We start from the raw sequence: 14,851 nt of genomic DNA, 5'->3' as shown, positions 1-14,851 counted from the left end.
TCCCTGTACTGTGTCCGCAGTCTCTGGTCATCCCTGTACTGTTAATTAGTTTGCACTACTGTACGAGTTGTTTTTTTCTAAACCAAAAGCTCGATATTCAGGTTTCATTGCAGTGTTGGCACTTTGAAAGAAATAAGTTGGTTTTGGGTTGCAGTTTGGGCACTCGAGCTCAAAAAGGTTCGCCATCACTGCACTATATATATATATATATATATATAATGTTGCCAAAAGTAATTGGACATCCCTCCAAATCACTGGACTCAGGTTTTCCAATCACCTCCATGGCAACAGGTGTATCTGCCCCTAGGCATGCAGACTGCTTCTACAAACATTGGTGAAAGAATGGGTCGCTCTCAGGAGCTCAGTGACTCCAAGCGTGGTCCCGTGATAGGTGGTCACCTGTGCAATAAGTCCATCCGTGACATTTCCTGGCTACTAAATATTCCACAGCTAACTGTTAGTGGGATTGTAATAAAGTGGAAACTACTGGGAACAACAGCAACTCAACCACCAAGTGGTAGGCCACGTCACATGACAGAGCGGGGTCAGCGCATGCTGAAGTGCACAGTGCACAGAAGTCGCCAACTGTCTGCAGAGTCAATAGCTAAAGATCTCCAAACTTCATGTGGCCTTCAGATTAGCACAACAACAGTGCGTAGCAAGCTTCATGGAATGGGTTTCCATGGCCGAGCAGCTGCATCCAAGCCTTCCATCACCAAGTGCAATGCAAAGCGGCGGATGCCGTGGTGTAAAGCACGCCGCCACTGGACTCTAGAGCAGGACTAAGACTGGGATGCCATTAAAGTTCATGTGCGTGTAAAGGCAGGTATCCCAATGCTTTTGGCATGCTTTTACAGTATATATATATATATATATATATATATATATATATTATAGAAATACACACTGCTCCTCAAAAAAATGAAAGGAAGCCTTTTTAATTAGAGTCTAGCATCAAGTCACTGAAACTCCTTGGGTATTGATCTGGTCAGGTAAGTAGCAGAGGGGGTTGTTAATCGGTTTCAGCTGCTTTAGTGTTAATGAAATTAATAACAGGTGCACTAGATTGACAACAATGAGATGACCCCCAAAACAGGAATGGTTTTCTGACTGTTTGTCACTAGTTTTGCATTTGGCTAGGGTCAGTGTCACTACTGGTAGCATGAGGCCATACCTGGACCCTACAGAGGTTGCACAGGCAGTCCAACTCCTCCAGGATGGCACATCAATACGTGCCATTGCCAGAAGGTTTGCTGTGTCTCCCAGCACAGTTTCAAGGGCATGGATACCAGGAGAAAGGCAGTTACTCTAGCAGAGCTGGACAGGGCCGTAGAAGGTCCTTAACCCATCAGCAGGACCGGTATCTACTCCTTTGTGCAAGGAGGAACAGGATGAGCCCTGCCAGAGCCCTACAAAATGACCTCCAGCAGGCCACTGGTGTGAATGTCTCTGACCAAATAATCAGAAACAGACTTCATGAGGGTGGCCTGAGGGCCCGACATCCTCTAGTGGGCCCTGTGCTCACTGCCCGGCACCATAGAGCTGGATTGGCATTTTCCATTGAACACCAGAATTGGCAGGTCCACCACTGGCGCCCTGTGCTTTTCACAGATGAGAGCAGGTTCACCCTGAGCACATGTGACAGACATGAAAGGGTCTGGAGAAGCCGTGGAGAACGTTCTGCTGCCTGTGACATCGTTCAGTATGACCGTTTTGGTGGTTGGTCAGTGATGGTCTGGGGAGGCATATCCATGGAGGGACGTACAGACCTCTACAGGCTAGACCAGGGGTCCTCAAACTTTTTAAACAGGGGGCCAGTTCATGGACCTTGACGCTGTTGGGGGTCCAAACTATAGTTTGAAAAATGTATGAACAAATGCCTATGCACACCGCACATATCTTATTTGTAGTGCAAAATCCAGAAAAAAACAATACAATATTTAAAATGCACTGTACTCTGTTACACTGGACACCGCAATGCACTGTACCTGGTGAGCTCTTCTCCTTTCCTGTCCTGTTGCTCCTCTGGCTGCAGCAAGTGAAATCCGGGGCTTGCAGGCTGCCGCTCGCTGGGTCCTCAAAATTCTGAGGACCCAGTGCAATCATGAGGTCCATGCTAAGTGCATGGTGGGACCCAATTCTGTCACTGGGAGTGAGGTGACAGAGGTACGCAGGACAGGTGGAGTGGGCAAAGGCTCAGCGTGTGCATTGACATGGGATCAGGAGGTTAGCTGGAATCCAGTTTATTCTCTCAATGTACAGTGTACAGCCCATCTCTAAGTTGGAGGACCACCTAAGACTGACTTTCCCTGCAAGCAGTTCCTGCCTTGTTCCAGGCATTGATGAGCATGGCACAGCAAAAGTACCCCATATGTAGGGTGAGTGACCTTGTCCACCACGCCTAGCGTGCCCCAGAAGAATCCACCCTGTGGTAGGCCTCTTATTTAATCCTGCATAATGGTCCTCAACGAGGGGAACATGGAGGAAGGCCCACCTACCCTACACCTCTAACATTGCTATCTACCTAGATTCACAATGCTGCTGTCCATTGTTGGCTCCGTTGTTCCTTCATCCAGAGTGGAGCCACCCTTAGGCCCCTTTCACACGGGTGGTCCGGTCGGGTCCGCCTGTTCATTTTTCAGACAGACCCGACTAGTCCTTCCATTCTGCTTTAGGAGTACCCAGATGTCCGTTAACACCTAGTTACCTCAGATCCGATAAAACCAGACAGAAGGGGGATCTGTTCCCCTCATCTGGCCGGAACAGATCAGGAGGCAGTTGGGTGTAAACAGACAGCAGAGTCCGTTTACACCTGGCCACCTATAGAGCAGAGTGGGCTCTGTCCGTGTCCACTTTGCATAAGCAGTGCAGACACGAACCTGTCATCAGAGCAGGGGATCACTGGACGGATCTTCTACTGATAAAAAGAGGATCTAGCTCATGTGAAAGGGGCCTAAGACAGCAAGTTACTGGCTGGATCACCATGTGAAAATAAAGGGAGAAAACAGGCATATAAAAAGAAAACAAATGCTGCCAACACATCTAATGACTGGTAAGCTGCAATATATGAAATGTTTGTTTTGGTGTTCAAATCACCTTAGAATTGTGATCTGTGATAAACTAGACTCTCAAAGGTTGGATAGATTGCAGGGCTTGTCGTCTTTTTCAATGAAAGCTTCCTTTTCACTTCTCAACAATAACCAGAAGGATGGTGTAGAAAGATATTCCCCAAACAGTTCATCCTGATTCAGGGGCGGACTGACAACTCATGGGGCCCCCGGGCAATAGGGGATCATGGGGTCCCTGTGTCCTTGCCCAAACTCACAAAAGCCTATGAAAAAAGGTACCAGGGGCATCTCATGGGGCCCCCTATTGACCCCGGGCAGTGCCAGAGTTTCCAAATGGTCAGTCCACCCCTGTCCTGATGTATTAGTGTCCTTTCACACAGGCGTTCCATTTTTTTTCATCAGTTCAGTCACATTTTTTCCAAGACAAAAAAAAAAAAAAAACTCAGTTCACATGTTTTTCACCAGTTTACATCCTTTACTAATGCATCCATTTTTCGTCTGATTACATCCGTTTTTGGGGTTTTTTTTTTAAATGGAAGAAAAATAGGGTTTTCTTTTATTGAAAAGAAAAAAAAAATCTACAGATGTTAACTGGTGTAAACAGATAATCACCCGTTTACATCCGCTGGTCCATAGAAACACATGGGTGTCTATTTTTCATCTGTAAACCGGACAGATTAAAAAAATAAATTAAAAAAATAAATTAAAAATAAGAAACAAAAACCCACCACACACATACCCATGTGAAAGTGTAACTTTGTCACTGCCACTGACATGTCATTTGTTAGCAGCAGCAGGGGGGCGGGTTACAGGCACTACCGGGTTACTTGTCAAATATGACAAGCTAACGGTCATGTGAAATTAATCCAGTGGTTGTATAGTCACCCGATCGTTTCTACAGAACCCAGCAGTGCAGCATCTCCAACCCCCCCCCCCTCCCCACAAGATCCCTCAGCCATGATTTATGTTAATGCTAGCTAGGAAAGCTCAGTAAATGAATGGTCACTGGTCTCCCGACCCTCTACCCAGCCACAACTGCTATCGGGGTGCTGGGCCCACAGATGGGACAGCAGAACTCAGGACCCCCATGGCAGGTGTCACTAGGTAGAGGGGAGGGAGACCATAGAAGTGACATGTATTTCATCAACCTCTGAATTCAGTTGACAGCCCCAGTCGAGTCAGAGCTAAAGCTCTACAATCAAAGCTCCTTGTTGACTGTAGAGAAGGCGCTGCAACTCAGCAAGGGGTATGTCGGATCACTGCAGAGAGACCACTGTTTCCACACAGAGAAGAAGGGTCCTTTGCAGCATGCCATCGGGAACAGGCTTTCCTCCTCAGGCTGTAGCTGCCAGATAATGAACTGTAAGACTTTCCATCTATTTTGGTGCATCTGAAAATTAACTATTTAACTAACCTAAGGCAGAAATGTAGAAACTGAAAATTCATTTGGGCTAGAATTATTTTGGGTTTTTTTGATCTTTGAATAGCATAGATAAGACTTAGAGCTGAGTTTTCACTTTTAGAAGATTACTATCAAGTAGTCTCACTTATGATGCTGCACTAAGATAGAACTGAACTTTATGCTGAATATCAAACCGGATTAAATGTTATATGTGGTATTTTCACCTAGTGCCGCATGGCTTTTATACTCACGCACTTATGAATTCTGTGTGTATAGTTTTATATAGGAGTCACTTATAGCACGGAACTTTGTATTTGTCATATTGGGATTTATTTTTTGGGGAACAAGTGCGGGTGTCCAGCAGCTCAATTTTTACTTTGTTTGCTTGTTTTTTTATTTGGTACATAAAAAAAAAAAAAAAAAAAAAAAAACACAATCAACTCTTGACGTCCGTTATAAATATTTATTACAAAAAGAAGTAAAGCAATACATACAAATATATACATAAATACCATAAATAAAGTGCAATTTGTTTACTTCCAAAATATCAAAAATCACAGCTAAAGTAAATTAAAAAAAAAAAAGAAAAGTGTATATTGCTGGAAAATATGGATAAAATGACCATGTGTAACAAAAGGCATATTACAATAGGCTTCTTAATCAAAAAAAATGTTGGATACAAGAGCTCCCATACTGCCTGCAATGTGGGCTGAATACGATTGGCTGCTTGGGGACAATATAAACAATCCATATAGGATGGAAAGGCCCACTCATTCTCCATTTTGGAAAGACATTCCCCAGTTCCATTCACACCAACTGAAGCAATTGCACACAAGAGGGAATACTGCCTCCACAAAAAGGAGGCAGCCATTCTTCTAGTTGTAACAGGACGTCACCAGTTCCTAGCAACTTTATACACTTAAAAGTAACAAAGCAGCCACCATTGACAGCACAAAGCCTCACTCGGGTGGACTACAAGGCTGAGACTGGCTGAAGGCCTGTAGAAGAGGCTGGTGCCAGTGGACCACTGAAGTCTTCCCTCTAATCCAGTTATGTCCAAACTGTGGCCTTTTGCTTGTGTTTATCCAGCCCTTGGAGCATTACCCCCCCCTCCCCTACTCCTACTGGTCACAGTCCGGCCCCCTAAAGTTTGAAGGACCATAAACTGGCCCTTTGCTTACAAAATTTGGAGGTCTCTAACCCCGGGAAACCAGAACAAAAATATTCTGCAGTCAGTAAAAGAAGTAGACTGAAAATGACCACTTCTATCAAGGCCAATTTTAGAGAGCACTTATAGTTTTAACAGATTGCTGACTCTCCGAGACCCAGATAGACAAAAAGGGTATAACTGTGCAAAGACCTGGCTGGTTGACCTTCCATTTCACGAAGGCTCCATATTTTCAGTGACTAACACTTGCTAGAGCCAGCTGTATGACACCAATGATCTTTTTAGTGGCCTACAAGGGTGGCATTCCAACCACTACAGTTAATTCATCATGCTCATCACCAATGTAAAGGGCATTTTCCCGCTATCCACCAATGTGACAGGGCAGTCTTCTCACTGGCCACCAATGTATAAGGCTTTTCCCCATTGATCTCCAAAGAAACTAGTTCCAGCAGAGGTTCCCCCAAGACCTAAGAATTTTCTCAAGAGCTCCTCCGGTGAAAGACTGGTTCAACCTACACTTATGGAATGAACTGGCTCTACTGAATGAGCCACTTGGATAATTTACATGGCTATGTCTACTCATTAAAAGGAACTTTCCATAAAAGAGGTGAAGTCTGCCATTGCCAACTTCTTACTCTGCCAAAGCCAACTCTTTGGTTTCAAAAGTTGAAGTCCATCTCCCAGAGCAAGTACACAGGCAAGGGCTTTGGCCTCGTGAAGGGTCTCATTTATCCAGGTCATGGTATAGCTAGTAGCAAGTTAGTCAACTAGACTTGTTCTGTAATGTTGAACACGACCAACTACTGCTAGCTATGACTTGACATTCTTCATCTGTTGGTGGCCTTGAGCTCAAAAAAGAAAAATTGAAGCCAAGAACCATATCATTTTTAGGAGGTCCACCATAGCAGCCCCTTTAGGTCACCCAGGGAAGCCCCTCTTTACTCAAGGCATATTTTCTTTGGAGCTGTGATTGCCCAGTTGACCTTTAGATATGTTTTGTCTGAAAGCAGTGTTGCTACTGCAAAGAGCAGCAATTCTCCCAAGTCCCATACAACACACAAGCACCTTCACAGCAAGAAAATAAAAAAATAGAAAAAAAAAAAATTGTCCAATGGTGGGACTTCAGGGTGCAACTAGACAGTAGCAGGCGGCTCAGAAGCTATGTGACCTTTACACCGTCTGGAAGACTCCACTCCATTATCTGCCGCTGATCTCATTTCCAGTTGTTGAGTCAATATCATGTGAAAGTGACAAAGTCCTGCTTGGAAGTCATTAATCATCTGATCAATCCCAGGAGAAGCCGATTCTCCAGCTCGATGCATTCCGGAGCCCTCGGCAGGAGCTCCCTGACAGCGCACCATTCACAGCTTTGCGGTTTCCACATACATCACATGAAGTATGAACTCATTATAGCCAAGTCTCGCAAGTCTTCGTTTGCCAGAGATCCTGAGAGGAGAGAAATGAGGTCATTAATTGGAGGGCACATCAAACTAGGGAGGAAAAAACATTTAATAGACCATGTACAGGAATGGGTACTCCTAAGGCTCATTCACATGGTTGACGGTAAAAGCAGGAGGCTGAGCCGTGGTTTTAGCCAGTATCAGTCCTATAACCCATAGCAACCGATCAGCATCCACCTGGTACTGGTCACGATGGGTTGCCATGGGTGACCACACTGCATAAAAACTATTCATCTGATGAATGGCTGGGTGTAGAGTTCATCATTTGGGGCTTCCCAGTGTCTGGCACAAAAAAAAAAAAAATCAGTTTTACCAAATTCCATTAGAATTTTGGTAAAACTGATCTTTTAGACAATATGATTCCTTCATCAAAAGAGCGCTTGTTGTTACGGCCAACATTAGTGAGAGCCAATCAGAGACAGGCATTAGAACTGCCAAATGCCGACTCTTACATACGCACAGATTCAAGACAATGGCACACAGGGTAATGATAATGCTCAACAAGCTGTAACCCGGGGCAACAAGCTTTCTCCAACTCCATGGCAACCAAACCCACAGCAGCCAGCCCCAGGGCAATAAACCTGCCCAAACTCCACAGCAATCAAACCCACGGTAACCAGCCTATTCCAACCCCATGGCAACCAGACCACTCTAACCCCATGGCAACCAGACCACTCTAACCCCATGGCAACCAGACCACTCTAACCCCATGGCAACCAGACCACTCTAACCCCATGGCAACCAGACCACTCTAACCCCATGGCAACCAGACCACTCTAACCCCATGGCAACCAGACCACTCTAACCCCATGGCAACTAAAGCCACATCAACCAGCCCACTTCAGGGCAACTAAACCTATGGCAACAAACCCGCAGCAACCAAACGACTCCAACCAACCCACTCTAACCCAATGCCAACCAAACCCACGGCAACCGGTTTGCTCCAACCAAATCTAAGGCAACCAGCCCACTCTAACCCCATGGCAACCAGCCCACTCCAAACCACGGCAACCAAACCCATGGAAACCAACAAATAGCAACCAGCTGACTCCAACAAACCCATTCTAACCCCATGCCACCAAACTCATGGCAACTGGTTTGCCCCAACCAATGGCAACCAAACCTACAGAAACTTGCCCACTAACTCCATGCCAGCCCAGTTCAATCCGTGCCAACCAAACCTATGGCAACCAGCCCACTGTACCCCATGGCAACCAGCCCACTCTAACATCACTGCAGTGAGCCCACTTCAATCCATGGCAACCAAACCTACAGCAACCAGCCCAATCTACCCCATGGCAGCCAGCCGACAGCAACCAAACCCATGCAAATCAGTGTGCTGTAACCCATGACAACCAACCCATTTTTTTCGCATTATTCTCCTAGTTGATAACCAGCCAGAACGTTTACACTTACCAACACACATCTGTTTAAAATCCCGCCCCACTTTTAAAGCAAATTACAGCTCCCCGTCAATCAACCCCTTCGCCCCGCCCTAGTCGCTCACCTCTGCGGCGAGACCCCGCCCTCGTCTTCTTGCACAGCCTCTTCAGCCACTTGAACGGACCCTTCACCGCCACCCCACTCTCCTCCTCCTCCTCCTCGTCGCTAGGCAGCGGGGAGGGCGCGCGGCAGAAGGGACACGTGATCTCTCCCCCTCCGGCCGCCAGGCGGTCAAGGCAGTCCGAGCACACCACGTGACGGCAGGCGGCCAACGAGCGCCGCCTTCGCTCCTGGCAGTAGTCAAGGTAACAGATGCCGCACTCCTGCTCCGCCATGTCGGCTGTGGGCACAGGTGACGTCACCATATTTCGACTCCACTCAGCTTTTCAGTAACGAGAGCAAATGAATGAGAGCGTGTGGAGGGCTGAGGAGTTTTATAGGCTGCGAAGACACGCCCTCCTCCGAAAACTGGTGAGCTCACTTTGAATGGGCGGCCAATGAATGCCGAGTGGGTGGGGAGGAGGTGGGCGTGGCGGGTGACTCATTCTGGGAGAATTCAGTGTTTACTCGGCTGGAGTGATCTCATGTCAGGAGGAGGAGGATTATTATTATTATTAATTATTATTGTTATTATTTATTATTAGTAGTAGCATTGTTGTTATACATTATTATTATTAATTTTATACATTGTTATTATTATACATTATTATATATTATTATTATTATACATGATTATATATTATTATTGTTATTATTATTATACATTATTATTGTTGTTGTTGTTGTTATTATTATACATTATTATATATTATTATTGTTATTATTATACATTATTATTATTATTATACATGATTATATATTATTATTGTTATTATTATTATACATTATTATTGTTGTTGTTGTTATTATTATACCTTATTGTTATTATTATTATACATGAGTATATATTGTTATTGTTATTATATAAATTTAAACCCAAATATATTCTGCTCCATGTTTTTGGTTAAAAAAATCCCAATAAGTGTATATTGATTGCTTTGTGTGAAGTTATAGCGTCTACAATGGAATTTACACAGCTTTTACTTTCTGACTGCCCATCACATCTCTTGAGGTGCTAAAATACCAGGACAGTACAAACACCCCAAATTACCCCTTTTCGGAAAGTAGACACCCTAAGCTGCTGAGAGGTATATTAAGTCCATGAAAGATTTTTTTTTTCCACAAGTTTTTGGAAAATGACAAAAACATTTTTTATACATAATTATTGTTGTTATTATTATTACATTATTATTTTGATATTATTATTATACATTACTATGCATTGTTATACATTATTATTATTATACATGTGTATATATTATTATTGTTGTTATTATTATTACTATTATTATTATTATATATATTATATATTATTATTATTACTATTGTATTATTATTATATATATATATATTATACATTATTATTATTATACATGTGTATATATTATTATTGTTGTTATTATTATTATTATTACTATTATTATTATTATTATATATATTATATATTATTATTATTACTATTGTATTATTATTATATATATATATATATTATACATTATTATTATTATACATGTGTATATATTATTATTGTTGTTATTATTATTATTATTACTATTATTATTATTATATATATTATATATTATTATTATTACTATTGTATTATTATTATATATATATATATTATACATTATTATTATTATACATGTGTATATATTATTATTATTGTTATTATTATACACTATTATTATTGTTGTTATTATTATTATTATACATTAATATTATTATTATTACTATTATTATTATTATATATATTATTATTATTACTATTATTATTATATATATTATACATTATTATTATTGTTGTTATTATTGATATTATTATTGCTGTTATTAATATATGTATATGTATATATACATTATTATTATATATATTATTATTACTATTGTATATTATATATTATTATATATAATATACATTATTATTATTGTTGTTATTATTGATATTATTATTATTATTTCTATTATATATATATTATTATGCATTATTATTATTATTGATATTATTGATGATATTATTATTATTCTATCCCTATAATACAATCCTTATAAGGATGAGGAGGACTGACTGTAAGACCATAATAATAATAATAATCTGTTCCTCTCAGAGTGTGTCCGTGTCAGGAGATGAGAATGGTGCAGCATTACATCGGCCTGTCATTATTACTATGGTCACATCATAGACCTCCTATCACAGGGGCCAGGACAGGGGGATCTGTTCTCAGAGAAGTCTATGGGGTCACTGTGTGAGGATAGGAATTCACACAGCTACAGCAGAAATGACACCATTCTGTCTGATCATGTGATCGGTTCTGGTGGTCATCGGCATCATCTAGTGGCCGTAATGTTCTATTTTTCCCGATCGAGGTATTTCTGTAAAAATTACACATTATGGTCATTAGATGGCGCCCTTTGAAAGTAAGAAAAATCATGAGACCCAGAAACCTGTGCAAATTCCGCACCGCGTCCGCCTTAGTCTACGTTCACACCGAAGCGTCTTGCAGAAACGCACAGCAGTCCATTTAACACGATTTCCTATGGGACACGTTCACATCTCCGCAGTTTCCCCCACTGCGTTTTTTGGAAAGGGTCAGGGACTTTTTTAAATGCAAAACGTTGCGTTTTTGGTCCTATAGACTTCAATGGAGACGCTGCAGAAAAGCATGTAGTGCGTTTTTGATGCGTTTTTAAAGTGTTTTTGATGCGTTTTGAAATTTATTCTGCCCAGCAACAAGTTGAAAAAAAAAACGCATCATAAATACAAAACGAACTGCAGAAACACATCACACACAAACTGCGTAGGGGTGAACCTAGACCTGCTGCGGAGCGTACAGATTTATCTTTAGTTGCCATTGCAGGAAGTCTATAATAAAAGTATAAAAGTCGTCGTGATTTTTTACTTTCATTTACTCTTCAGGGAATTTCCAGATTCCAATCAGGCATCAGATGTCAGTGTGGACAGTTATATCTTGTGACACCAACGTGTCTGTAAAACCTGGAGACGTGGAATTCTGAGAGATCAGGAGGGCTGAGCACACAGGACCCCACCTACCAGGAGGTTATTGAGGGATGTCAGGACACAATAGGCCAGGAGGGGGCAGAATGGAGGGGACAGGTAAGTGTGAACTCCGGGGCACCACAAACTCCAGCAGAGATGACACTTATGTCAGGGTAGCACCACATGTCCCAGCAGTCCCAGTGTCCAGATAGCAGCACACAGCCAATACAGGACTACAAGTCGCAGCAGTCCCAGTGTACAGATAGCAGCACACAGCCAAAAAGGACAACAAATGATAGCAGATCCTGTGACCCAGCAGCACACAGCCAAATGGGACTATAAGTCCCAGGAGTCTCATTGTCCAGATGGCCGCACACAGGACTACAAGTCTCAGCAGTCCTAAAACTAGCATACAGCCAATACAGGACTAAAAGTCCCAGTGTGCAGATGGCAGCATGCAGTAAATACAGGACTACAAGTCCCAGCAATACAGCCAATACAGGACTACAAGTCTCAGCAGTCCCAGTGTCCAGATGGCAGCATACAGCCAATACAGGACTACAAGTCCCAGCAATGCAGCCAATGCGAGACTACAAGTCTCAGCAGTACCAGTGCTCAGATTGAATGCAGCCAATACGGAACTACAAGTCCCAGCAGTCCCAGTGTCCAGATAGCATACAGTCAATACAGGACTACAAGTCCCAGCAGTCCCAGTGTGCAGATGGCAGCATGCAGTAAATACAGGACTACAAGTCCCAGTGTCCAGATGGCAACATAAAGCCAATACAGAACTACAAGTCCCAGCAGTCCCAGTGTACAGATGGCAGCATACAGCCAATACAGGACTACAAGTCCCAGCAGTCCCAGTGTACAGATGGCAGCATGCAGCCAATACAGGACTACAAGTCCCAGCAGTCCCAGTGTACAGATGGCAGCATACAGCCAATACAGGACTACAAGTCCCAGTGTCCAGATGGCAACATACAGCCAATACAGGACTACAAGTCCCAGCAGTCCCAGTGTACATATGGCAGCATGCAGTAAATACAGGACTACAAGTCTCAGTGTCCAGATGGCAGCACGCAGCCACCGTGGAACTACAAGTTCCAGCAGTCCCAGTGATCAAATAGCAAAAAAAAATTCTTTATTCCATAATTTTTTAAAACACGATGTCAGTGAATGTGCAGGATGGGTAACATTCACTCTTTTCATGAATAGGATGAATGTTGCAGTAAAGACCTTTAATTTCTCCCTCATTATTAGACGCAGGATTCCCAAACGATCGGCTAATTCTGCCACTTAGAGGATGTGGACCTTGTTCTCCTGTAGGAGGCAGTATAACTCAATCGTCCCTCAATGGATTCCAAGAACGGATTTTACAGTGAGTACAAAAATCCGATTTTCTTTCTCCTTCATTGAGGCACACAGGATTCCGAGACAATCGGCTTACAGTGCCCCCTGCAGGAAGATTTGGTCCAAACCCTCCCATAGGCGACAGTTGAACATAATTATCTCTGCATCCTGTGTGTGACCATGATCTCCATGAAACAGATTTTACGGCAAGTAGAAAAATCCAGATTTCCCGCTGCAATACACAGGCTGCCAAATGTTAGGAAATTTAAGTTTTCACTTGGAGAAAAGTCATCTAGATACATAGGAGACATTTTTGGTTGATGAACAGACCCACCTGTAATGCCGGCCATAGACGGGTCGAAAATCGGACAAATTTTTGTCCGAAAAAAAAATTGACCGATTTTCGCACCGTTAGTGGGTTAATTGGTCGGCCGTTATTTGGGGGTTTTGTACATTTTTTTTATCGGGCATGTTGGAAAATTTGCGGCCGATTTTGACAATCGGACGATTTTCCCGGCAATGATGGGCAAATCAGCCGATCGTTTTACCGATAAAAAAATCTGCGCATGAGCTGTGACCTGCAAGAAGAAGAAAAAGAAGAAGAAGTAAAAGAAGAAGAAAAAGAAGAGGAAAAAGAAGAAGAAGAAAAAGAAGCAGAAAAAGAAGAAAAAGATGAAGAAGAAAAAGAAGAGGAAGAAGAAAAAGAAGTAAAAGAAGACGAAAAAGAAGAAGCAGAAGAAGCAGAAAAAGAAGAAGAAAAAGATGAAGAAGCAGAAGAAAAAGTAGAAGAAAAAGAAATGATGGGCAAATCAGCCGATTGTTTTACCGATAAAAAATCTGCACATGAGCCGTGATCTGCAAGAAGAAGAAGAAGAAAAAGAAGAAAAAGAAGAAGAAAAGAAGCAGAAAAAGAAGAAGAAAAAGAAGACGAAAAAGAGGAAGAAGAAAAAGAAATGATGGGCAAATCAGCCGATCGTTTTACCGATAAAAAATCTGCGCATGAGCCGTGACCTGCAAGAAGAAGAAGAAGAAAAAGAAGAGGAAAAGAAGAAGAATTTCAGTCCACTATTATATTTTATATGAAAAGTCTTGCGGTTGCAACAATGTATCCATTTGATTTCCAATGATGGGCAAATCAGCCGATCGTTTTACCGATAAAAAATCTGCGCATTAGCCGTGACCTGCAAGAAGAAGAAGAAGAAAAGAAGAAGAAGAAAAAGAAGAGGAAGAAGAAGAAAAAGAAGAGGTAAAAGAAGACAAAAAAGAAGCAGAAAAAGAAGAAAAAGATGAAGAAGAAGAAGAAAAAGAAGAAGAAATGATCGACAAATCAGCCGATAAAAAATCTGCGCATGAGCCGTGACCTGCAAGAAGAAGAAGAAGAAAAAGAAGTAGAAAAAAAAGAAGAAGTAAAAGAAGACGAAAAAGAAGAGGAAGAAGAAAAAGAAGCAGAAAAAGAAGCAGAAGAAAAAGAAGAAGAAGAAAAAGAAGAAGAAAAAGAAATGATGGGCAAATCAGCCGATCGTTTTACCGATAAAAAATCTGCGCATGAGCCGTGACCTGCAAGAAGAAGAAGAAGAAAAAGAAGAAGTAAAAGAAGACGAAGAAGTAGAAGAAGAAGAAGAGGAAGACAAAAAAGAAGAAGAAAAAGAAATGATGGGCAAATCAGCCGATCGTTTTACCGATAAAAAATCTGCGCATGAGCCGTGACCTGCAAGAAGCAGAAGAAAAAGAAGAAGAAGAAAAAGAAGAAGAATTCCAGTCCACTATTATATTTTATATGAAAAGTCTTGCGGTTACAACAATGTATCCATTTGTGCAAATAAAAATATCTGTATCCAAATAATGTATTTGTATTGCTGTCAC

The 14,851-nt window shown here is 41.9% G+C and overlaps 1 protein-coding gene across 1 annotated transcript; it reads right to left on the bottom strand.

Annotated features, from left to right (window-relative positions):
- Positions 1-4,919: 4,919 nt before the first annotated feature.
- On the bottom strand, positions 4,920-8,936 carry RNF227 (ring finger protein 227). Its single transcript, XM_089661579.1, has 2 exons — positions 8,606-8,936; positions 4,920-7,084 (listed from the first exon to the last, which is right to left on the bottom strand). Exons 1-2 carry the CDS (start codon positions 8,904-8,906, stop codon positions 7,026-7,028), a joined length of 360 nt encoding a protein of 119 aa, XP_089517705.1. The 5' UTR covers positions 8,907-8,936; the 3' UTR covers positions 4,920-7,025.
- Positions 8,937-14,851: the final 5,915 nt, after the last annotated feature.

The sequence above is a fragment of the Staurois parvus genome, unplaced genomic scaffold (assembly GCF_062004578.1).
Source record: "Staurois parvus isolate SC_StPar_1 unplaced genomic scaffold, SC_StPar_1.0 ptg001352l, whole genome shotgun sequence".
Classification (NCBI taxonomy): Eukaryota; Metazoa; Chordata; class Amphibia; order Anura; family Ranidae; genus Staurois; species Staurois parvus.
The sequence above is the reverse complement of the archived record's forward strand: the minus strand, read 5'-3'. Positions and strand labels throughout refer to the sequence as shown.

Excerpts from the sequence above, each read along its gene's own strand:
- RNF227 (XM_089661579.1), bottom strand. The coding sequence starts at position 8,906 with ATGGTGACGTCACCTGTGCCCACAGCCGACATGGCGGAGCAGGAGTGC. Across the intron at positions 7,085-8,605 it reads GGCGGGGTCTCGCCGCAGAG|GATCTCTGGCAAACGAAGAC; the intron begins GTGAGCGACTAG and ends CTCTCCTCTCAG.